This window comes from Protopterus annectens, chromosome 7.part0 (assembly GCF_019279795.1).
Source record: "Protopterus annectens isolate FY-2018-M chromosome 7.part0, PAN1.0, whole genome shotgun sequence".
Taxonomy (NCBI): Eukaryota; Metazoa; Chordata; order Ceratodontiformes; family Protopteridae; genus Protopterus; species Protopterus annectens.
The window spans coordinates 1,984,169,276-1,984,195,535 of NC_056739.1; the positions used below are offsets into that span (position 1 = coordinate 1,984,169,276).

Genomic DNA, 26,260 nt, shown 5'->3' on the forward strand with positions numbered 1-26,260 from the left:
GTCCTAGAAATGAGAGTCGTGCTCCTAGCGTTGCAAGCTCTTCAAGACTCTCTCCCTTCTGGGACCATTGCAGTTCAAACGGACAACATGTCAGTGGTCTGGTACATCAACAAGCAGGGCGGAACCAAGTCCTACCCCCTATGTCGAGAAGCACTCAGACTCTGGCAGTGGGCGATTTCTTCCCAACGATTTCTGATTGTGACGCACATCCCTGGGAGGTCCAGCGTCATAGCAGACAGGCTCAGTAGAGCTATTCTCATGCCTCACGAGTGGTCTCTGAATCAGGTAGCTGCGGATCTGATCTTCCGCAAATGGGGACAGCCTTCTGCGATCTTTTTGCCACCCCCTTCAACAGCAAATGCAGCAACTACTTCTCCCTTCTTCCGCTTCCAGGTCACACCCAGAAACGCTCTAGTCCACGATTGGCCTCAGGGACTTCTTTATGCCTTCCCTCCGTTTCCCCTGATACCGAAACTCATACAGAAAGCAATATCGTTGGGTTGCAAAATGATCCTCATTGCCCCTTACTAGCCTCGACAGATATGTTTCCGTTCCTGCACCATTACCTTCTCAATCAGCCCTGGACTCTGGATCTGATTCCAGACCTACTGATTCATCAATCAGGCGGGCTGCATCAATCCCTCCAGACACTCCAGCTCACTGCGTGGTTGCTCCACTTCCAACCTTAGCCAGGCTTCCCAGCATTTCCCCGGCCGTGCATGAGATTATTGTTTCCTCTCACAAATCCACAACTAGAAAGACTTATGCTGGCAAATGGAAACGTTTTTCTTGTTGGGCAGAGGCTAGGAACGTAGATCCTTTTTCAGCCCCAGTCCACGAAATTTTGGAGTTCCTAGCACAACTTTTTCATTCTGGGTCCGCTTCTGCTACAATCATGGTTCAATTGGCGGCCATTTCTAACTTTTATGTTGGGTTGTCTAATTCAAACATTATGTCTCATAAGCTTTGTAAAGCCTTTTTAAGAGGGACTACTCTCCTTAGACCTCCAGTGAGAGATCCCCCTCCTCCTTGGGACCTTAATTTGGTACTAACCTCCTTAATTATGCCCCCCTTTGAACCTGCAGCACCCTGCTCCATTAAGTTTCTATCTTGGAAAACACTTTCTGGTAGCTATTACTTCAGCCAGACACGTCTCTGAACTTCAGGCACTGTGTGTTTGTCCTCCATACTTGGTTTCTCATAAGGACAGGGTTGCTCTGAGGACTAATCCCTCGTTCCTTCCGAAAGTCTGTTCAGAAAGCAATTTAAACCAATCGATAGACCTTCCTGTGTTTTTCCCTAATCACACCAACAAGGCAGAATACAAATTACACCACTTGGACGTTCATAGACAATTGCGTTTTTACTTGCATAGGACTAAGGATATAAGGAAGTCGGACCAACTATTCCTGTCCTACGTTCTAGGCAAACAAGGTCTCCCAGTTTCCAAAGTAACCTTATCCAGGTGGTTGTCTCACATTATTACTTTCATTTATCAATTGGGAAACAAAGAGTTGCCTATCAAACCAAAAGGTCATTCTACTAGGGCTTTGGCCACATCTGTAGCCTTCCAGTCTAGGTTGCCCATGGATTCTATCTGTGCAGCTGCTACGTGGGCAAATCCTCATACCTTTATTTCTCATTACAAGCTAGATATGGTCTCCAGGAGCAGAGCTGACTTTGGTTCCACTTTTCTGAAGAGTCTGTTCCAATGAGCTGCCCAGGATTGTAAGTGCTAGGGACGCTGTCCCAACCAGCAAGAACGAAGGCGAGATAGACAACTTAACATAAAGAAGTTATGTACCTACCATAACGTTCCATGTTAGTTGTCCTCATCTCGCCTTCTTTCTTGCGTCCTACCCTCCGTCCCCCTGTCCTATTGGATCGAGAGGAGTTTTGGTTTCATTGGCTGAGTGTTCTCTGCTTTGTTTCCTCTGCTGACTTAGAGAGTATGACAGGTATGCTCAACCTGTTTGTTTGCACAGGTTAATTCTCTGGCTATGTCTGGGGTTAGCTATTACAAACAAGATCTGGGTAGCTAGCGCTAGCATCATGGGATAAGGGGTAGCCTCAAGCCAGTAAACAGCTCTTGAGCTATAGAAGATGGCTGAGCTGGAGCCGAGGATTGGCTCCAATCCCAACCAGCAAGAAAGAAGGCGAGATGAAGACAACTAACATGGAACCTTATGGTAGGTACATAACTTCTTTTTCTTTCCCTTGCTGTTCAGCTTCACGTGAACATTTATACTGGTTTCCTCTTGAAGGCTCCAAAGTATCTTTATATGGCACCTGACCAATTGCTTCCCATTCCACTGGTTTCCCCTTAATTTGCATGTCCATTGCTCTGTCCTATTGTTATGCTTTCTGAATTAGATTGTCTACACTGAATCCTTCACTTTGCAGGTTCTCCATAACTTCAGTTTATATTTCTTTAACTTTTCCATTACTAATCTCCTTTTCCTCTCTGTCTTCTTATTTTTTGTACTGTAAAGTTTTCTGTGTCCGGATTCCTTTGCCTGTATTTCTTTTCAAATATCTTTGGTGCTGCTCTTTTTGTGTTGGTTAGTTTTGCTTTCTTTGCATAGATAATACACCATATTAAATCTCTTTTTCTTTCCCATGTCCATATTTCTTCTTCAGATGTCTCCTGATCCTCCTGTTTGTCCTTACTCTGGGGACTTATTCCATCATGCTGAGACGTAATCTGTATTAGACCTTCTACACCAAATCCTTCACTTCACATGCACTCCACAACTTCAAATTCTATTTTTTTAACTTCTACTTTACTAATCTTCTTTTCTGTATTCCCTCTTTGTGATATTACTTTTTATTGTGAAATTTTCCATATCTGGATGCCTTTGCCTGTATTTCTCTCTGAATATCTTTGGGTCTGCCCTCTTTATATTGATTAATTTGGCTTTCACCTTTGCACAAATATTGCACAATATCAAATCTCTCTATCTGAAGTAGTTAACTTCATTTGTCCATCAACCTATGGGTTATCGGATCCATATCGGATCTGAGCCAGCAGCTTCCAACAGCTAAGATCCGAGCTCCAAGCTCCTCCCCTTACCCATAATCCCCTGCTATCCCTTTCTGACCTCATATCTAGTTTGCCACGGTTCTCTCAGCAGCTTGATCGAGCTTCCAGGCATGGTGGTTGTTGGATTTTGTGAGAAAAAATCTCCTTTTTTCTTAGTTTAAACAAATTTGTGTGTGTGTGTGTGTGTGAGTTAACGTAGTTCCCCACTAGTGTTTAGTTATCCTTTTTAGTGTTATTCCCTCCCCCTCATCTACGCGTTAGGGTGTGTGGTTTTGGGGCCTAGCGAATGTGTTGTTTTCTTTTGTAGGTATGGCGGAGGCAACCAAAACATTCTTTTCAAATTGTACCAAGTGTGGCCATAAGCTGTCCCCAGCGGATGGCCACACTCAGTGCGTTTTATGCTTTGGGGTTGAACATTTGTCCACCGGCTGCACTATTTGTGCAGCGTTCAACCCCAGAGCCCTCAAGGACCGGAGGTCAAAGCTGATTCTGGTGGGACTTCTGCCCCCGGACCCGGCTTCGTCCTCCGGTCCCTCTGTGCCACCTGCTATTCCCCTTCCTCTGGCCGGGACTCAACCTCCCACCTTGGGCCAGGAGGAAAGGGAAGCCAGAAAGGAGAAATGCCAGGAAAAGCACCACAAGCGGTGGGCTGAAGCTTCTGCCCCACCAGCCAAACGGGTTTCTCCTCCTAGGGCCTCCGAGTCTTCTCCTTCCCGGCTCCGATCTCCCTGCTTTTTGCCGGGGCCGGAGGAGGAGGAGACCTGGTCACCTTCGAGGTCAAAAAGGTGACACTCCCGGCCCGCCTCGGTGGCCTCATCAAGGTCTACCCAGAGTATGTCTGATGCAGACTTGGACCGGATGATGCATAGGTTTCTCCAGGCCCAGCTGCAGATGGGAGTACTCCTGCCCCCCCCCTCCTGGGGGGGGGAGCTCGACCCCCTTTTTCACCCAGATTGCTCCTTCTCTGACCCACTAACGGGGTTCGGAGCCTTCGGAGCCGGGTAGCGTCAGAGCCGGGGGACTGTCGGTGCCGATAGTATCGGGTACTTTGGTTCCAATGGCACCTTCGAGTCTGTTGAGTCCATTTTCTTCGGATCCGAGCTCTCGGAGCCAAGAGCTGAACTTCAGATCCGGAGGTGTCATTATGGCTTCAGCTTCGTCTCGGTCGGAGCATACTGGCCCTTCAGATCCGACCTCATCGGCGCCGGCTCCGATCCGCACGTCGATCCGAGGGAGGGTCTGCTCTTCGATCCTAGGGAGAGCAGCTCTCCTTCGGCGTTCAATGTTGTGGAGAGGGTTTTGTCGAGGGATTCCAGGCCCCTGGCTTCAGCTACGGCTCCACCCTGCACTCCCTCTCAGACAGGTCCACCTTCCATCACCCGGCCCCAGGGACAGCCTGCTCAGACGTCCCAGATAGTTCCCTTGCTGGAACAGGATGTGGTTGGTGTGGTCTCTTCAGACAACCCCCCCCCCCCGAGGAGGTCCCTCAGAAATGCAAGTGCAAGAGGAGGCACTTGGACTCCCCTGAGTCCTTGACAGAGGACACAGACTTGGAGGAAGGGGAAGGTTCCCCAAGTTCACCCCCTGAAGACGTCTCCTTCGGAGACATCATGGAGATGCTTCAGATCAGAGGGGGGTGGTCTGCCCCAAAACCTTCCTCTGACAAGTCTGTGTTTCTGGAGGTGTTTGAAGCAGGCCCGTCTACCTCTTGGGTGTCCCCTCCCACTGATCCCCTGGTATACCTGATTACTACTAGGGCATGGAAGGAACCGGACGCTGTGGAGCCCGTTCCAAAGAGGCCGGACAAAATTCTCAGCCCCCCCCTTCGGACAGGTCATGTTGGAGCAAGGGAGCCCCGGTAGATGCCATGTTGGTGGCGGCCGCCACCAAAAGGGAACTGGCCCAGGAGAGTTCCTCGGTCCATCCTCCAGACAAGGAGTCTCGGACGATGGACCATCTGGGGAAGCGAGTGTTCGCTTCAGCCACCTTTTCTGTGAGGTCGCTGAATTATATGGCACACGTGATACGGCTCCAGCGGGATCTTATCAAAGAATACGCTGGGTCGCCCCCAGAGTCCATGTCGGCAGAGAACAAGAAAGTGTACTGTACCCGAATGGCCACTCTCAAATATATCTCCAATACCTCTATGTGGCTACTATCTCATGCCACGGAAGGAGCCGCTAGAGCTAGCAGAGCAGGCTTCATCCTACGGCAACAGGCGTGGCTTCGTCATTGTAATTTTGCGGAACCCTTTAAGGCGTCATTCTCAAATGCCCCGTTTGATGGTTCTGCCCTTTTTGGCAAGACCGTATGCGACACACTGATCCAGAGCGAAAAAGACGGGAAGACGTTGTCTGCCGTTGGAGTCTGCTTCTCTGCTCCCCAGAGGTCTTTCTCCAGGAACCAAATGGACAGAAGAAGATGTGGTTCCGGAAGTCTCAACAGTCCCGTTTCGCTCCGGACCTCTCGTCCTTCAGAGGCAGAGGAGGACAGGGTGGACACCACCCTAGAGGCAGAGGGGGCCCGAAGAATTTGGGTCCAGAGAACCTTTCTCTGATTGGCCCGCGCAGCAACCCTGAGGGGGTTACCCGACTGCTCCACTCTGGAGGCAGTCGGGGGGGCGTTTCTCGAGGCACCTGGCAGCTTTGCAGTCCATTACAACAGATCGCTGGATGCTTCAGATCATATCCAGAGGCTACAAGATCCCTTTTCTCAATCCCCCTCTCAGTCCCCGAAGCCTCCCCGATGTCCCACCCAATCAAAGGGAGGCGGCAGCCGAGGAAATACTCCAGCTGCTAGAAAAAAGAGCAATCCAGCACGTCCCCCCAGACCAGTCCAGATTAGGCTTTTACTCCAGGTTCTTCTTGGTGCCAAAAAAGACAGGGGACCTAAGACCAATCCTCGACCTGTCCTTCCTGAACCTGTCAGTAGCCAAAGAAAAGTTCCAGATGGTCACTCTTCAATCCATTCTCCCCCTTCTGCAGGAGAATGACTGGATGTGCTCCTTAGACCTCAAGGATGTGTACTACCACATTTTGATGGACAGATGATCCAGGAGGTTTCTCTGCTTCCGGCTGGGAGCCAGCCATTACCAATTCAGGGTCCTTCCCTTTGGTCTCACCACAGCCCCCAGGGTATTCACCAAAGTGTTAACTGTTGTAGCGGCCCATCTGAGACTCCAGGGAATTCAGGTCTTTCCGTACCTGGACGACTGGCTCCTGACTGCCCCCACCAGGCATCTACATTGCACTGCCAAGGATTATTTTCTCCATCTAGCTCCCTGGCTGGGGATCACGATCAACATCGGAAAATCTTCCCTTCTTCCAACTCAAATCCTAGATTTCATCGGAGCCAGATTGAACACCATCCAGCTTCTAGCCTTCTTGGCTCCAGACCAGCTACGAACTCTGAAACTCCATGTATTGGCCCTTCTACAATCCCCAGCTCCCCCTGCAGAATTGGTCCTGAGGGCTCTAGGCTTGATGGCAGCAACCATCAACCTACTACCCATGGCGTGCTTAAACATGAGAGTTCTTCAATGGACCTTACAAGTCCAGTGGTCCTTGCTGCTACATCCCCTGAGCTTCCCCGTTCCTCTCAGCAGGGTGTGCAAGAAAGCCGTCTTATGGTCGCTCCATTCCCCGGGCCTCCAGAAGGGGCGCCCCTTCTCTGTGTCCCCTCCTCTAGCCACGGTGACCACGGACGCCTCTCGCCTCGGGTGGGGGGGGCACTGCTTGGGCAGGACCGTCCAAGGCACGTAGAACCATTCGGAGACCTCATTGCATATCAGTGTCCTAGAGATTAGAGCAGTGCTTTTGGCATTGCAAGCACTTCAAGGCCTTCTTCCCTTGGGGACAATTGCGATCCAGACAGACAACATGTCGGTCGTCTGGTATATCAACAAACAAGGGGGAACCAGGTCCTATCCACTTTGTCGGGAGGCCATGAGAGTGTGGGAATGGGCTATGTCCACCAACCGCTTTCTCATAGCGACGCACATTCCGGGACGGTCCAACATTTTGGCGGACAGACTGAGTCGATCCATCCTGTCACCATACGAGTGGTCTCTGAATCCAAAAGTAGTGAAGCAAATCTTCTCCAAATGGGGTCAACCTCGTTGCGATCTTTTCACCTCTCCTTCGAACGCAAAGTGCAGTGACTACTTCTCTCTAATTCCCCCACTCGGGGAATCCCCCAGAGACGCTCTGGTGCATGTTTGGCCACCCAGTCTACTTTATGCATACCCTCTCTGCCCCTGATGCTAAAGTTTTTACAGAAAGCCAGATGGTTGGGGAGTAGAATAATCCTCATTGCCCCATTCTGGCCTCGTCAAGCTTGGTTCCCATATCTATGGTCTCATCTAGTGAATCCCCCATGGATTCTAGATCCCATCCCGGATCTGATCTCTCACCCATCAGGCCTGTCAACCCCGAATCCGGACAACCTCAAGCTCACAGCTTGGTTGATCCAGTTCCCGTGATAGCTAGGACTCCCAGTATCTCATCCCCTGTCAAGGCTATTCTAGTAGCCGCTCACAAGCCATCTACTAGAAGAATCTATAATAGTAAATGGAAGCGTTTCTCTATTTGAGCAGAGCATCGGAACTTAGATCGCTTTACAGCTCCGTTGCCAGCAGTACTAGATTTTCTGTCAGGGTTATTCGACCAAGGTGCTAGCTCTTCTACGGTCAAAGTCCAGTTGGCGCAATCTCTCATTATCATGTTGGTAGTGATCTCGGCCCTTTGACTTCGTCCAAATTATGTAAGACCTTCCTAAAAGGCACTTTCCTACTAAGACCTCCGGTAAAAGATGCAGTCCCTCCTTGGGATTTAACTCTTGTACTTCAGTCTCTAACAGCTCCTCCCTTTGAGCCTGCAACTTCGGTGGATCTGAAATACTTATCTTGGAAGACGGCTTTTCTTGTTGCCATAACTTCGGCCAGAAGGGTCTCGGAGCTTCAAGCCCTTTGCGCCAAGCCACCATATTTGATTTTCCACAAAGATAGAGTCTCACTCAGGACCAACCCCTCCTTTCTGCCCAAAATTGCATCGGAGTCTAATGTCAACCAATCTATTAATTTACCAGTCTTCTTCCCAAATTATCAGAGCAAAGGTGAATACAAGTTGCACTCTCTAGACTTACATGGGCAACTAAGATTCTATTTGCACAGGACAGCTGATCACAGGAAATCAGACCAGCTTTTTGTATCCTTTGCTAAGTCCTCTTTGGGAAAACCTGTATCAAAAGTCACATTGTCCAGATGGATTTCCCAATGTATTCTTTTGGCATATGAGAGTTCGGGACGGCCGGCACCTCAAGGAGTTCATGCCCATTCTACTCGATCGATTTCTACCTCTGCAGCTTTTCGATCTAGGGTGTTGTTGGATGACATTTGTTCAGCAGCCACTTGGGCTTCATCTCATACATTTATAAATCATTACAAGTTGGATATTGTTTCCAGAGGGAGAGCATCCTTTGGCTCTGCAGTGCTCCGGAACATCCTTCCATGAGGACCTCCCAAGAATCAGGTAGCTGGGGACTCTGTCTCATAGGTTGATGGACAAATGAAGTTAACTACTTCAGATTTAGAAGTTATGTACTTACCATAACACTCCATCTGAGTAGGTAAACTTCATTTGTCAGCAACCGTCCCTCCCTCCATCCCCCTAACCTATATGGATGTTCAAAGGACTTCTGCTGTCATGGCGGATTGTTTCCAGGTTAGAGTAGGGAGGTGGTTCTTGGTATCGTATGGTTTATGGCTAAGCAAACTCGATCTGAGGTCAAGAAGGGATAGCAGGGGATTATGGGTAAGGGGGAGGAGCTTGGAGCTCGGATCTTAGTTGTTGGAAGCTGCCGGCTCGGATCCGATATGGATCCGATAACCCATAGGTTGCTGCCAAATGAAGTTTACCTACTCAGATGGAACGTTATGGTAAGTACATAACTTCTAATTCTTTCCCATGTCCAGATTTCTTTTTCATACTTTTCAAAAATCTCTACTTTTTTGTTTATATTTTCACACTTCCTAAAATGCTTCATTTTCCAAACAGATCAAAGTTTCTTGGTGTATGTACTGTTTTTCACAAATCATTTGTATTAATGAACTCAACCTGCCCCTTCCCAGTGTAGACTCACCAGTAATAGATAAGTAATTCCATAATGTGCTTTGTTAATAAACTGTACTATGTTACTGTCTGAACAGAACCTACCCTACAGGAATACAGGGTATTGGTGGTCATGTAATACTATTACATACTGAAGCCATAGTGGAAACAGTGATGTACTTAGTGGTCACAGACTTGCTTATCTGACACATTGCACGATGTATAGGAGGAAGAGAAGGAATGTATCCTTGCTGTAGGATAGAATTTTTCAGGCATTGTCAGAACTGGTGACCTGTATAGCTAGAGACATGTATATATCAGTAGGACTGCAGACCTTGCATGAGGTAACGTGATAACTTAATACTTTGCAGTTCTCCCATTGTATCAGTGCCTTGCGCAACACAACAGCTTGCCTCACAAATATTAGGTGTGTGGAACAGATTTACTACAAGAATACCCTATACATTCCTTGTATCACAGATATGGGACAGTGGGCATGGGGCACAGTGGCAGGTGCTGCACAGTAAGGGCAGAACAGAATTAGCCACCTGTCTTTTGGGGATTGCCTTTCAAGTGTCTTTGTACAAGTGCGTACTAAAGATGGACTATATGTCTGTGTATGTTATGTAATAATATGGTCATTGCAAGCAATACTGCATCTTTTGTTTTGATGCAGCACTGCCACAGATACTGGCATGCTGCCCTGTAGAGATTAAGTGCAGTGCTTGGTGGTGGGGGCTACAGGTAACATAAATACATGGATATAGCTCATGACATAGTAGAAATAGATAGGGATGATAGCAGGTAGGAAAGTGTATCACCTAGTAGGACACAATGGAAAGAGAAGCTAGTTGGAACTGTGACTTACTTGTGTGTGTATGTGTGTGTGTGTGTGTGTGTGTGTGTGTGTGTGTGTGTGTGTGTGTGTGTGTGTGTGTATACATAATTATACACATCTTAGATACAGCAGGTGCAGCCAAGAATGGACACTAAGTCTGGGTGTAATGTGCAAGGATCCCAGTCATATATTGCCTCTCATAATTGTGTGTCTTTCAGGGGTATGGATGTTACACTGACTTCTAATATGTCTAGTACACTGCTACCATTGTAGGTGCCAGGATGGCTATTTGTAACTTGGGAACATAAAGAGCAACCCTGGCAGTTCAAGTGTGCTGTGCCAGTTTATACTTGTCTCAATGTTCGTCAGAGTCTTCTGGATGCAGCCGTAGGCACAAGGACATCCATGAAGACTTGTTCAGTTAGTAATTTGAATATATTAGAAGTAATAGTGGAAACTTTATTTTGGATTTGTCTATAAGCTGAATCACAAAATAGCAATGCTTGATTTCATAACATGGGGCTGTAACAGTCTTCTTTCTGTGCAGGCTGATGAGGACTGACAGAGACTTTTGCCTGATTCTAAAACATGAATCTGGCTTGTAGTGCCATGACAGGTTGGATTTTTCCATTGGCGGTGAACACCAGTGTAGAAACCTAATGCTGCTGAGTAGCCTATTGAAGTCTAAGTGTGTGTGCCGTTGTAGCATTTGGACAGCTCATTTGTATGAGGGAAGTAGTGTCTCAGAAAGTACTCCCAACTGCCAGCAGTTTCAGGTCCCACATACAGATAGAGGTGTACCACATGATGAGGAAAGCATGCTGGGGAAACCAAGAACCCTGCATATGTTTGGGATTGTGTTTCATGTGCCAGCCTGCTGAAAGTTATTTGTGTTTATACAACACTAGAAATGCCTACCTAGCACAACTCCACTCCTGTTTGAAAAGTGAGAGCACATGCAGGACAGTCTTTTCGCTTCACTTGCATGCATTCTCATGTATGACATGCAGTTTACTCTCTACTGAGAGATGATGTCTTGTGAACTTGGTGGATGCCTGGCAGGCTTGGCAGTTGTTGAAATTTGTAAGGAATAGATTAATGAAGTTCATTGACATGGAATGTTTCATAATTTCACTACCAGCTCTTTGCATAGTGGAGAAGGGATACAATTAGGGCAGCGGTCCCCAACCACCGGGCCGTGGATCCTTTGGTAATGGGCCACGCGGTACAGAGTGAAATGAAAAAGTGAATGTGTGTATGTATGTGTATAAGTGTGTTTATGTATCTGTCTGCTTGTGTGAGTGAATGCGTGCATGAAAGCAGAATGTGTGTGTGTGTGTGTTTGTTCGTGTCGGTCTGTGTGTGTGTGTGTGTGTGTGTGTGTGTGTGTGTGTGTGTGTGTGTGTGAAAGAAGAGACTGTGTGTATATGAGAGAGGGAGAAGTGAGATTGATCAAGCTGTTATTTTACACTCAGTAAGCAGTGCTTTTGCTGTTTAGTGTGTGTAAATTAAAACCAAACAAAGTGTGTGTGTGTGCACGCGAGTGTGTGTGTGTGTGTGTGTGTGTGTGTGTGTGTGTGTGTGTGTGTGTGTGTGTGTGTATGTTTCTGTCTGCATGTGTGAGTGAATGCCTGCATGAAAGCAAGAGACTTGTGTGAGAGAGATCGAGAGAGTGAAAGTGATCTTGTGTGAGTGAATGTATGTGTGTGTGTGTGTGTGTGTGTGTGTGTGTGTGTGTGTGTGTGTGTGTGTGTGTGTGTGTGTGTGTGTGTGTGTGTGTGTGTGTGTGTGTGTGATCGATCCCTGGTAGCAGCAGCAATGAGGTTTGTGTACCGTTTGCGTACCTCTCGACCATACCACTCAACCTCTTGCACAACAAATCTGGACAGAGCCACAAATACTAGGACATATTTTAAATATTGCTTTTATAAAAATAGGAAGTTGTTACCTTATTTTAACAGTTATTATCTTGCACTTTTCATACTTTACAAATTGGAGCTTTTCTCCTCTGGTCTCCTCTAAAAAAGGGCACCTGCCCAGTTGCACTAATCTGGTCAACAAATGTCAAATAAATAAATAAAAATTCAATAATGTTGCCACAAGATTTGTACCTCTGGACTATACCACTCAACCTCTTGCACAATAAATCTGGAGTGGACAAAGCCAGATAATAATGATAGATTTTAAATATTGCTCTTATAAACTTAGAAAGTCAGTAAGGTTGCCATTAGGTTTACATACCTCGTGACCACAGTAGATCAGTGTTACGCTGTTAAGCAGAATGTACAGTTTTTTTTTTTTTTTTGGTAGTTGTTTTCCAGTTTTCTTTTTATTGTACTTTGGAGCTTTTCTCCCTGATTCTTGGGTGAAAATGGACTTCTAGTCCAGTCGGGCCTCCATAGTAAACAAATGTGAAATAAATAGTATGCACTTTATTATGCTCGTGCAATGGCCAGTCCGTGGAAAATTGGCTTACATGAAACCGGTCCTTGGTGCTAAAAAGTTGGAGACCGCTTAGTTAGGGCATTGGTCTAACATTGGGTACTGTAGGTAAAACTCCACCCCCCTGAGGAGAATTGGAATTTAGTTTTTGGCGTAAGGTAACAGGGTGTCAGTGGTCCTCCACTACACAATCCCATACCTTTCGGAATCCCAGACTATGTTGGTAACTGCTTCACAAACTCATAGTGTCACGTCCTGATTTTTAATTATATTGAAATCTGTGAATAAGGGCATTGGTTAAGTCCCATTTTAAACTTTAGATGGAATATCTGTAAATAAAGAAAGATTAAGAAGTTAGTAACTATACAGAGTAAGTATTTTTTTTATAAATAATAAGAATAATAAATAGTATGGCAGCACACATGCTCCTCAACATGGAATACTGTCTTTCGTATAGTTAGGGGATTGTAGAATTGCATAAGCTTTGCATTTCTTATATTTTAAAACTTAGCTGCGCACTAAAGAAACAATTGGAAGAAAACACTGTACATAAACCAGAATGGTAAACTTTATATTTTTGTATCTTTCCAGATATATACTACATCTCTCCACTGGTTTGTGGTGTCCTTGTTTTGTTGATTCCACTGTGGGTTAGTATTGCAGCAAGGAGTTCACAAATCAAAGAAGTTCTGAAGTCGGGGTGGCAACCAGTCATTGTTGCTATGACTATTAGCAGGTAATACTTTCTATTAAATAGAAATAGTAATGTTTGTGTTCTACATACATACATGCTTAGGTTGTACATTCTTAGAAACCAAAAGTCCTTCTGTGGCTGTCAAATGTTTTTTTTTTTCTACTTTGCATTTGGCAACTGGATAAGGCTGTTATCGCGCATTTTCATGTAACATGGGAGTAGTAGACTGGGTAAGTTACCAGCTCTGAGTCACCACATGCTGCTGGAAGCTGAAAGAATTTGATCCCAGGCCAAGTGTATACAGATGTACACTGCTCTTAGAACATTACTGTATAAATAGGATATATGGATTGTTGGTGAAGAGCATTATAACCTTAAATCAAAAGAAGGCACAAATAGAGCTGACACATCTTTGCCACTCTAGCAGAATCCTGCATGTATTTGAATGTAGCATAAGTCAAGAAAAGTTTGCATGATCAGGATATGAAGCTTCACTCTCTCCTTTTTATGTGTCTGGGCTTTTCTAAATAGAATAGTCTACTATAGTTTATCCTTCTCAAGGAAGTGAAGTAGTCAGACGTATTTTAAAAATGCTTCTCCAGTCTTGAGTTACCAACCTGAAATATTGATATCCTAATCCTGTTTTTACTAACTGTGACGTATTTATTTATTTATGTTATTGCATTTGTTTACCAGGAAAGTCCACTGGGCATAAAAGAGCCCATTTTCAGTGGAAGCCCAGGGAGAAAAGCTCCAACAAGAACATGGATACAGAAAAATATAAGCATTAATTGGTACAGAAGTAGAAACAGTGTTACACATAGCAATTACAGTAATATATACAGACTATATACATAAAAGCAGGAATCTAGTTGGTTTGATTACAGTAATATATACAGAAAATATAAATTAAAGCAGGACTTTAGTTGGCCGATAGATAAATTCATAAAACCAAACGGAAAAGCAAACTGAGAAAATAAAAAACGGTCACAGAACAAAACCAAGAAAGAACCTGCGTGGTGGTCACTAAAAAGAACTGTTATTTATTGAAGCGCTTTTCGTGTACTCAATGAGCACACTTCATCAGAAAACCATAAAATTACACAAGTCAGGTTTATATATCAAACAGTCAAATTTTCAATTAAGCTTTCAAACAACCCACCTTTCTTTTTCTTAAAGCTACAGATATATGAATAATTCAAGATGGCATATAATTCTTCACTATAAAAATGTATAAATATATATATATAAATTAATTATAAATTAACACACATTAATTATTAATCTAAAAACAAGGATGTTATATCCACATATATATGCATAAACTATACATAAAATATCAATTTATACTCTCTATGCATATTAAAAATAATATAACATAATATTTAACTTTATTAATCTAAAAACAAGGATGTTATATCCACATATATGTGCATAAACTATACATAAAATATCAATGTATACTCTCTATGCATATTAAAAATAATATAACATAAGTTATGCAGTTAAACCAATGTATATAAATGATTAATACATATATATATATATATATATATATATATATATATATATATATATATATATGTCTGCATAACAATCATGCTCATTGAGTACACGAAAAGCACTTCAATAAATAACAGTTCGTTTTAGTGACCACCACGCGGGTTCTTTCTTGGTTTTGTTCTGTGACCGTTTTTTATTTTGATAGATAAATTCAGTCAGAGAGGTATAAACAGAGATATATTAATCAGTATTATTGTACCAGTATCAACAAGTGATGAAAAAAATAAATATAGAAAAGGTATCATCAGTCACTAGTAACAAAATGCATAGGAGTTTAGTTATCATCTAAGGAAAGGGAAGAGGTTAGGTTATAGAGCAGGAACATAGCCAGGAAGAGTTGAGATGATTTTTAAATAACAGTTTCTTTGCTTAGCTTTCAAGAATCAACGCTATTTAATAGTAACTTAGGAGATGGGAAGTTTGATAGCGCTTATCATTGACTGCATCTATACTTTCTGTAAGTACAATAAACAAGCATTTCCTAATGGTAACCATTTGAATTGTTTGGACCCACTAGACCAAGTCCCGATACGTGGAGACAAAATGGCTGAAAGATCGGATTTACATATACCATGTCCGAGATGCCATTTCTTGGAATATTCCCTTTTCTTCGTGTTATGGCAATCAAGTTTTGGGGTGTAGGGGTGCAGGGGATGCTTGCCCCCTACAAAAAGAAGTTTAAAGGAGAAGAGTGATTTTTTGAGATTCACTCTTCTCTGGGGTTTTGGTCCTTTTTTCTGCTTTTCATCACTGTGAGTGCCAGCATCAGTAGGGAGCCTTTTCTAATGCCATAGGTATTGTGATTCATATAATATTTAGTACTCTTAGTAGAAATGTCTTCTGTAGGAACAAAAAAATGAAATGTTTAGGTTTGATGTCAGAAATGTCAAGTGCCATAATAATGCCTGCATTACATTGAAGAAGGGCAGGTGCTATCAAAAGTGAAAATAATCCAGTTTCCCAATCCTGAAGAAGGGGAGAAGATAGCTCCAGTTAGTCATTGTTCCCATATAAGCAGAGACATTTACACCTTCACAGTGGCTGGAGGACCAAAGGATATTGACTTGGGGATCCCAGGCTGTTAATGGTAGCTGTTGGGGCTATGTATGAAAAAGAATGCATACACCATGGAGAGACTGTCCAACACCCTACAATGATTCAGAATCCCATATCAGCCACCCTAGGTGGGGTTAAGGCCATTAAATAAAAAAACTAATGGTTGGCTGCTTGACTGCTTATCCAACTGGCAGTCACCCACGAGGTAAAGGAAAACCAGTCTGATGGTCATCAGGCAACAGGGTGAAAAATAAACGGCAAAATTAGGCATCTGTATTTTCTAGGTTGAGCATGTTTATGACTTTTTTCTAGAGTTTGCATGTGTGTAATACATACATACACACACACGCACATATGTATAATATATATATATATATATATATATATATATGGGTCTATGTTAAAAGCTCGAAAGCACACAAGCTCGAAACTGATTTTACCGAGCACACAACAACCATGCCTCAAAACATTGAAAGACTAGAATAACGAAACTCAGAACATGGAAATCACAGAAGGCAAATTACAATATCGTCTGTTTTGTCACATAACTTTTTATACATGAAACTGCCATCTTTCAAAGGAAATTTATCTAAGCTAAAGTCCTTCAGTGTTACATCGCTTCGGTATACAGCATTTTTACATTTCTTTCGAACACGTCTTACTTGCTGCAGAAGAGCATGCCTACTAGGTAATGTCGGTGCATACTCTAGTGACGTTGACGCTATTGCATCGTCAATTATAATACAGGGAGAATCTCTTGATAATGACACCTTCTCTTTTAAAACCTTACAGACTGAATACTTTTCAATTAAACTAGGATCACCAGTGTGGTGATGTGACACAGATTTCACCAATTCCTCGCCAGCTGTTATGCAAACAGTAACCGCTCGACCTTTACAGCCTTCAGAAATTTTACGAGTGAAACACCAATAATGTCTGCATTTTGTACTTTTCTCTAAATTGTAGGCATATATATATATATGTATGTGTGTGTTATGTATGGGTCCACTTCACATGACTAATAGCTCGAAATACTGAAATTAATTTGACGGAGTCTACAATCCTGAATGTTCAAAATACTGAAAACTCATTTGACTGAATTTCAGAATACTGAAAGCTTACAATGTTGAATTGCAAAATACAAAATGTTAAGCCATAGACATGACATGTGTTTCCCTTTACCTGTGAATTGCTTAACATAACCAAAAATACACAGATCCCTGAATACCAAACATTTCATCACAAATAACATTAACATTCACAAAACCTAGTTTCACAACACCAAATAAACTACGCAAATATCACCAACAATTCATCTCACCAAATGAAAACTATAAAACAAAAAAATGCACACTTACAACACCGACTAACTCGTTCCAAAATTAAAAACTACTTACTTACCTTATTAACAGACACCAGATGGTATAAAACCAAACTAGATGGGGGGATGCACCCCACACACCCCCAAACTATATATACTAACTCCTGGCTAGCACTACAGTGGAGAAAAGGGCACATACCCTTTACTTACCTTAAAGAACTGTACACACTGCCATTTTGTATTTTGCAATTCAGCATTGTAAGCTTTCAATATTCTGAAATTCAGTCAAATGAGTTTTCAGTATTTTGAGCTTTCAGTCATGTAAAGTGGACCCATATCTATCTATCTATCTATATATATATATATATATATATATATATATATATGTGTGTGTGTGTGTGTGTGTGTATCTATATATAATATAAGTAAACATGGTAAAGTGTTTACAACCTAAGAGCAATATGGGTAATATACTCATAGTTACAGGAAGTTACTTATTAACTCATGTATTTCCTTGTGTCTTTTGGTGAGTCCTTCATAGACTTCGCAAACCAAACTGCTAAATATTTCATTTTATAATGTCCCTAAAGATACAGGATTTTACTTATTAACTCTTTATGTGTGTGCATCTTTTTGAAATAACTTTTTTTATAAAATAAGTGCAGTGACTTGTTCTTGAAGTTTATTACCTTTTTAACAAATACCTTAGTAGTATTTGAGGTCTGAGTTTGTTCAGAATTATTTAAGGGTCATATTGAATTGTCACATTTTTAAGTAATGAGGTCATAGCTTTACTGCTGCCTAATTAGTATTTGGATGCCTGGAGCCCAGATGGCTATGACCTGTGAGTTTCCCTCTACTTTTCTGTATTACTCAGCTACCTTTTTATGTCCACAGTTTGGGGTTTTTTTAATGTTCACTTAAGATTTGTCTGTTTTTTAACCACAAAAGCCTTTATTATTAATTTCTTTTTAACAAACAGTGCAATCCTTGTGCATGGTGTGCATACCAAACTACCTTGGTGGCTAACCATTTATATTTTCTAATTATGAAAATGTTTCTTGTTCATTATTTTTATATTTTAATACATTCAGACCAGCCCAAAACCAAACTTTACAAGTTTGTGCAAAGCTTAACATGTTCCCAATTCCTATGTTAATACTAATGTTAACAAGAATGAACACATAAGATGTTACAGCAAATTAATTTCCCTTCCGTTGTTTCCCTTTATGTACTGTATAAGAAGCTCACCTAAAAACCTGCCATTCTCCACTTCTTCCATTAAATATTTCAATCAGTTTTAATTACTAAATCCTAACTAGTTCATCTTCCTGTGAATACCTGTACTTTTTTCCTAATGTGTATAGATATATATATATATATATATATATATATATATATATATATATATATATATATATATGTATATCTGGTGTTATACCTACAAATTATCACTGACTCTGCTTAGGTTCAGTTTCATCCCTGTGTATTGTGTTGTGTGAGCCAGTGGTACGATTTTCAGGGTGTTTCTCACTTTTCTTCAGAGTGGTGCAACCGTAGATTGGTATGTATAAATGTGAAAGAGTGGGTGGCCTGCTCCCCACTTCTTAGGGTGCAGAGAGGCTTGCCCCTCTAAAAAAAAAAAAAAAAAAAAAAAAGTTTTCGTTTTTTACAGGTTTTTCAACTCACCATTTTCAAAAGTATACTTTCAATGAATAGTGATCTGAACAAGGTATAGTCGATCGCTCGTAAGTAAACCATCTCTGATTTCATGGTCCCTTCAGTTATTAGTATGAGAAATTAAACTTTTGGTTCCATATTTTGCTTCCATTTTTTAATAATCACTTTTTTGTCCACAAGTTATATCAGTCCTAACAGTGCCTTAACTTCCTTTGGCTTTGTATTTCCATGTCTCTTTTTGTGAGTCCTTCACAGACTTAGTAAACCAAACTCCTTAATATTAAATTGTGTAATGTTCCCATAGATACAGGAAGTGACTTATTTACTCATATGTAGGGTAGTAATTAAAACTTATTATTTTAATTTTAATTTATTTTATATTCCACTTCCTGTGTCTTTCGGCTTTTCCTGGTTAGGGGTTGCCACAGCGGAACTCCGGTCCACTAATGATTGGCAGTAGATTTTTATGTGCCGAGTTGCCAGCCCTGTCGCACAACCTTCAACGAAGGTACGCCCATTCACGCATGTCTCCACACAGAAGACGCTTTAGCTGAGAATCGAACAGGACAACGTCTTACTGTGAGGCGACAATGCTACTGCAGCACCAATTTATTTTATATTCCACTAATTTTGTAAATTCCTTTAATGTATTAAATAGTCTAGGTATGTCTTCATTTGGTTTGCTAATAAAAAAACAATTAAATTATCTGTAAACAAAACTAATTTCTCAGATTACCCAGTCCAATTCCAGCCTTTCAAGTTAGTTTGATTATTTTTATGCTAAGGGTTGTAGGTAAATTGAAAATAATAAAAGGGAGACAGGACATCTTGTGTCTTTTTCCCTTGTTTATTTTTAAACTCGTGATGGAGTGATATTGATTTTAATGACTGTTTTTGAGTTTTTATAATGTTCCTTAAGAAATTCAATGAACTCCCTAGGAAGCCCTATTTTCCATTACTATCCATAAATAACCACAATGAATCTGGTCAAATATCTTTTGCAATCTTACCTGATTAATAAGAGGTGTTCACTTTTGTTTTCTGCTTCTGATTGAATTATATGTGTCTTCACTATATTATCAAATGTTTTCTTACTTATTTTTGCCAAATTGTGAGCTAACCTTTTCACAAGAATTGCTATGAATGTCTTAAAACTGTGATTCAGTATCAGTATGGGTTGATATGATCCCTGATTTGCTGGATGTTTTCCTTCTTTCAAGATTCTGGAAATTTCCTCTCTCTCTTTACATGTTATTGAATATTTCAAATTATATTGGTACTATCCATTCCTTGCATTCCCTTTGTAGTTCTGGTATTCCATTTGCCCTGACAACTTCCCCGCTGCTAGATCCTTTAATTGATCTTCTGTCTCTTTTGTTGTAATTAGTTTTATTAGTTGTTAACTCTCTTCCCTATAATCTTTTAATGTATAGCTTGACAAAATATATCCTTAGATTTAATATCCAGTTATCATGTTTCATCTCTTCTGTATATAACCCCTTGTAAAATTCAGCAAAAATATGTAATATTATTTCTGGCAGCCTACCCATGTTTAAATCTCTTAGTTTCCTAATGCTTTTTCTAGTGTTTCTGTTGTCTTAATATGTGTTAAAACACTGACTTTTTTCCAAATACTACCAATTATTTTATTTTCATTGTTTCTAAAATATATTCTTCCAATTTATTCTTGTTTTTGTGGCTCATGGAAATAATTTTCCTCAATTTCTTCCCCTCTCAGTTGCAGTTCCACTAGACTACTCAATCTTTCCCTTATGTTGATCTCTGTCCCCTGACTTCTGTTCCTTTCTAAACTATCTCCCTCTTTTAAGTTTGTTTAAATAAATGTCCTATCTCTAGATGTACCTTCCTATTCTCTAACCCTTTCATTTGAGAGTTCAGTGTCTGTAAAATTTCATCTGTATTATTATGTTTTAACTGGCACATTGGGATTCGCCAATGGATCATTTTTCCATTCTGATGCACTGGGTAAGTAATTGAACTGGCAAGTGATCCAAAATGACCTTGGATGTATCTGAATAGATCTAAGCAAGTACTCATGCCCCATGGTAAGTTAAATTATATCCAGTCACGATCACATCCCTTATCGTCTTGAACAAAACATATACTCAGACCTATGTGACCCTCCTCTGTGCTATAACCAGCAACTTGTATGTTTTTATACATCTCCCTAACAGTATTCCTTTTGAAGAAATTTTGTTTTGCCTGGGGCCTGAGCTCATATCTTTCTTATTTGTTAATAGATACAAATCTCTAGCTACCACTAAAATTCCTTGACAATAATCTAACATATCACAAAAAATCCTGTTCAGTTCAGTATTTTATATCGTGAATGGAATGTACACATTTGCCAAGGTGATTCTAGTCTCTATCCAAAAACCTTTAACATAATATATTTCCTATCATCATCCATCATTTATTTATTTATTTTTTTTATTGCTAAGGAGGATCCATTTGTAATAAGTGTTATGATACTGCTAATCTTTGTCCCCACACTGAGTGCATAACATCCTTCCCCAAATCCTTTCCTCACTAGCACCTCGTTCTCCCTTTTCTTTAGGTGAATCTCCTGAAGCATAGCTACTTGTAGTTACTTTCGTTTTGTCTATGTCATAATTGTATTAGTTTTCTTTTGGTCCTCCATTGATATTGTACATTAGCATTCCCAATTCCTAGAGCTCTCCAACAGTTTTACTCATTCTTAATTAATTTGTTTTCCTTCTATTGTGTCCCAGATGTGAAATCAATCGCTGCCTTTGTACCCCACTTAATCAACAGTAAGCCACAAAACCAAAGTTTTTAACAATTCCACTTTTGCAATAATAGCTATATGCAAATTAAAAACAGGATGATCAATAGTATTCTCTGCTGCTGCTAAAAAGTAACTTAAATTATAACTGTATATCACTGCATTCTTGCTGAATTCTGAAAGAAATGTGTCGGTGGCATATGGATGCATAATAATATATGAAATATTTTTTGTAAAAAGGTAGCAGAAAATAGTAAACCATATGAAGCAATGTAACAAACTATTTAACATGTTAATGCACAGGCTTCTCCCATTTCTTTTTTTTTTTCAAATATAATTTTTATTTCTTTTTCCACTTTTTTTCACAATTATATATTAAAGTAATAGAAACAGAATATATATATATATATATATCTATATCTCTCTCTCTCTCTCTCTATATATATATATATATATATATATATATATATATATATATGGGATCCAGACACATGCTCGACTAGCATATGTCCGAATCACAAAACATTGAACACACATACATGAAAGCGCTTAACATCGACAAGTGCTTCCGTGTATGTGTGCCTGTTTCGTAGATCAGACTACAGTGCAGGTAAGGGAAAATTCCTTTTTCCCCACTGTAGTGTGATCTCGGAGTGAGAATAATAAAGTAGGGGGATGTGGGGGGTGCAGGGGGCGAAGCTCCCCTGTAGAAATGTAGATTTTTTTTTTTTAACTACACATACACAGAAACGCTTTCATGTATGTGTGTTCGATGTTTTGTGATTTGGACATATGCTAGTCGAGCATGTGTCCTATATATATATATATATATATATATATATATATATATATATATATATATATATATACAGAGAGAGAGAGATAGAAATTTTTTAGTTGCATTAGGACATACTCACATTTACAGAGCATAAGTTATCATTTCAAACTTACACAGTCAACACACAAATATTTGAAAACGTACTACATGTTTCATGGCCATACCTTTAAAATCATCCCATGTGATTTTTGTCGTATCTAACCAATTTTGAGCTCTGTATGATTTTATCATTGCACATAATGTTACAGTGATGTGTTTGTTTTCATAAGTATAGTTTGTAGGAAATACATGAAGCACTGCAATTTCCCATGACAGGGTAGAATTTGGTGTATCCCTTTTTTTCTAACTTGGTTCTTAACGAGCACCATAATTTGTATACATTTTTACAACTCCAGAAGATATGAGTGTATCAGCTGGGCTATTAGGACAGAAGGACAAAAAGGAGAGATAGAGGGATTAATTTTACTTAGAAAGAGTGGTGTATGATAGGCATTGTTATTTATCATAATTTGGGTATAAATTATTTTTTTAAGTGGGGTTAAGTTCAATTGCTGCAGATTTTTGGTCTACAGTAATCTTCATTTTTTCCATCCCAATATTTTGAGTATAGGAATGAATCTTGGTTTTTAATTTTTGTTATTAATCTATATGTATTAGCATTTTAGATCTCATGAGTAATAAATTTATGATTTGTTGGTGTGACTGCATATCTTGTTTGTTTGAATTAGCGTCTAAGGTAATTGTATTAACCAAGTATAGTATTTAATAATACCATCAAAAGATCTTTTAACTATTATGGCAACTCCCCTAGAAGCTGTACTGTCCCCAGAAGCTACAATATGTTTCACTCACTTTTTTCGTAGCTTTCTCCCATTGACCTTTCATCATATGTGTTTCTTGAATGAAGGTTATCTCAGCTTTAGATTTAAAGATTAAATGCATTACAAGATTTTTTTTTTTCTTATTATGTAGGCCCTTTACATTCCATTAATCTATAGAAACCATCAAGTTAGTTTAAAAACAGGTTTGTGATTTTATGTTGTACTGTACGGATGTAGGGACAAATGCAATTTTAAGGTCATTATAGAAATGTTAGTGCTAAACCATACTAAGCATATGTGTGACAACATTCCCTTTCAGATCTCCCCTCGTGCTTACCCATGCTAGCCCAGTAACTGAAAGAGAGCTATAAAGAACATTTACAACTATAATACAAACAAATCCTGCCATTCTAAGTCCCAGCAAGAAAATTACAACATACATAACAGCATTGTCCAATCAACTAGAACATGAATATTTGTCATAAAGAAAACATTTAGTTACTAACACTTTTGTTTAAGCAACCTGAGCATTCTGTGTAATGCCACTATCTGAAGGTCATTTATCTAACTTTGCAGGGCAGCTTTACAATTGTATAATCAAATAGGCATAACAAAGCTTTTCTTTTTCTAGCTTACAGAAGCAAAAATCAAATGTAGTTACATGAACATATTTAAAGTCAGTAGGTTATAGAATGTTTGAGCACAATTCTTGCATAAAGCTTTTCCTTTTTCGAACATAGTATACTTAACTTTAAATAAATAACAGTCAAGTCTAAAGAATAGACCAGCTTCAAATTTTGTAAATAGTGAATACTTTTTGTTTCAATGACAACTATTACTACAGCATCAGTCCATAGAGCTGATTTAGTTTACATTTATGCAATTTAAAAAAAAAATAGTTTAAACAAAAGATATATATCGTTTCAATTTAAAACTGTGCTGGGATTACCCTCCGGTTGTCGTTTGGCCGATTTTCTTCATTTTTTAGCTCTTTAAAGTACAAATCCGAGGTTTCCAGCAGTGTTTAAGCTTTACTTTCATTTCCTTATGCAAATGTGGACTTAGAGAGGTGTTTTAACCTTTAAGAGATGCCGCAGACGATCCTTTGACCTCATTATGCTTTTCATTCCCCCTTCTTTATATTCGCAAAGGATTCTGGACATTGTAGTCCGTCCGCGACGCATGGAGGTAATACAAGGCCTGGATTCAGAATCTTTAGACAGAATATGAAGAAATTAAGAGTTTTAAGGTAATTTAGCAACTGTAGTTTGTTCAAGATGGTTTAAATCATTGATATTTGGAGTATTTACGATAATGGTACTGTTTTTATGATGGTTTCTGTAGTAGTTCTTTAAAGGCTTTAAGAAAAGCCATTTTTGCTTCCTCATTGTTTTTTTTTTGCATAGTTTAATCCATTGTGTTGAAATTGTAGAGTCACTGGGTATTTTATTTGAAATCTGATGCTTTTGTTTACCAAATAGGTGCAGAAAGGTGACAAGGCTTGTCTTAGCTGCTTAATTTCTATAGGCAGGTCCTGAGCAAAAGTTATTTTACATCCATTCCAAATGATGAATTTTCTTTTTTTTTGCAGCTTGTGTTATTAATTGGGCATGTGCAGCATTCAAAATTCTTGCATATATTTGTCTAGGGGCATCTAGAATTTGAGATTTTCTTAACGCTCTGTGTATTCTTTCTATGACTATTGTTTGAGATAGTTCTTTGTTTCCTAGAAGGGAATCAAAGATTTCTTTTGCCACAGTATTTAGTTGTGATTGCTGATATTTTTCTGGGATGCCTCTGCTTAATACACTGATGTTCTTCGTGTTTCACTGTTGCAGTCATTATATTTGGGTTATCTGCTTGCAGGTAGCCCTCAGCCGGCCTGATTATCAAAGTCTTGGGTCCTGTGTCGGTTGCTGTCTCTTCTTCCATGACGTCAGGTAGTCATGGGTATAAAGCATGCAGCCGATGCCATTACATCACTCTATCTTGCCGTGTGCTGCCTGAAGCAGAAGCAGTTTGCAAGTGCCGGTCGGCTGACTGCTGAAATTTTCATTTTCGAGTTTCGGAACCGAAGTTTTTAAAAAAGCTAAGTACCCCGTTGGGGATCCCTTTTCTTGCTCTAAAAAGATGTCAGTAATAGTTAACAATTGTATTACTTGTGGAAAGCAAATACCTCATAAAGATTTTCATTCGTACTGCATTCCTGGCTTAGGCCCAGACCACAACGTCCCTCACTCTCGGTTTTGTGCCTTATTCAATACTCAAACTATTTGTCGTCAGTTCATTTTTGCATCATACTATTTCGATACTCAGTTTAATTATCCAGAAATGGCTTCGGTAAGCCATCCGACTACCGACATTCCAAAAAAATGCAAAGATAAAGCGAGATACAGACCTCATAGGTCCAAAGCTGCCGACGACGCTTCCGTTAAGCTAGTCGCCAGTTCGCCGATACTCAGCAAGGAGCTTTCGCAGCCCCTGATATGCGCTACTTCAGATTCGCAGGCCTCTACTGAGACCCATTTAGAGTCTGGTATGCCGCGAGATGCTTCTTCGACTATGGAACCTGCGGATATCTCTACCTTGGATGGGTCCAGAGCCACTGTGCAGGCACCGGCTTCTGAGGGTGTATTCAGGCCTACTGACTTGCATATCAGACCGATGCCATCTTCTTCTTCAAGGCCTAAAACTCGATCCACGTCTAGAAAACGGACGTCCAAACCTCATGGTCAGGCCCATTTGCCTAAAAAGCAAATGATAAGAATGGTTGAAGACCTTATTACTCTAATTAGGGGAAGTCAGCCTTCTCCCTCTAAGAGACCTAGAACTGATTTTCCTTCTGATTCTTCTGATCAGGATTCTGAAATTTCTGTTTCTTCTGATGACCAGGATTTGCCCTTATCTACTTATGAGGATTCTGATGCAGATGACTCCATTCCGTCTGCTTCCCCACCAGAAGATTTCTCTTTTGGTGAAACTTTGCACACTCTTAAGGAGCATATCCTGCTGGGAAAGCCAGGATTACTCTCACTCCAAAAAGAGGCTTAGGGAATTCTTACTCCTACCTTAACACAGGCCTTTAGCTAT

At 40.5% G+C, this 26,260-nt stretch overlaps 1 protein-coding gene across 3 annotated transcripts in view; it reads left to right on the plus strand.

The window, feature by feature from the left end:
• Nucleotides 1-26,260, plus strand: part of SLC41A3 (solute carrier family 41 member 3) — a 1,429,505-nt gene that overhangs the window by 1,181,439 nt on the left and 221,806 nt on the right. For all 3 annotated transcript variants that reach the window (XM_044078408.1, XM_044078407.1, XM_044078409.1), the window contains one exon: nucleotides 13,022-13,166. In XM_044078408.1, the coding sequence (XP_043934343.1) occupies nucleotides 13,022-13,166 (145 nt within the window). The remainder of the gene's footprint in view (nucleotides 1-13,021; nucleotides 13,167-26,260) is intronic.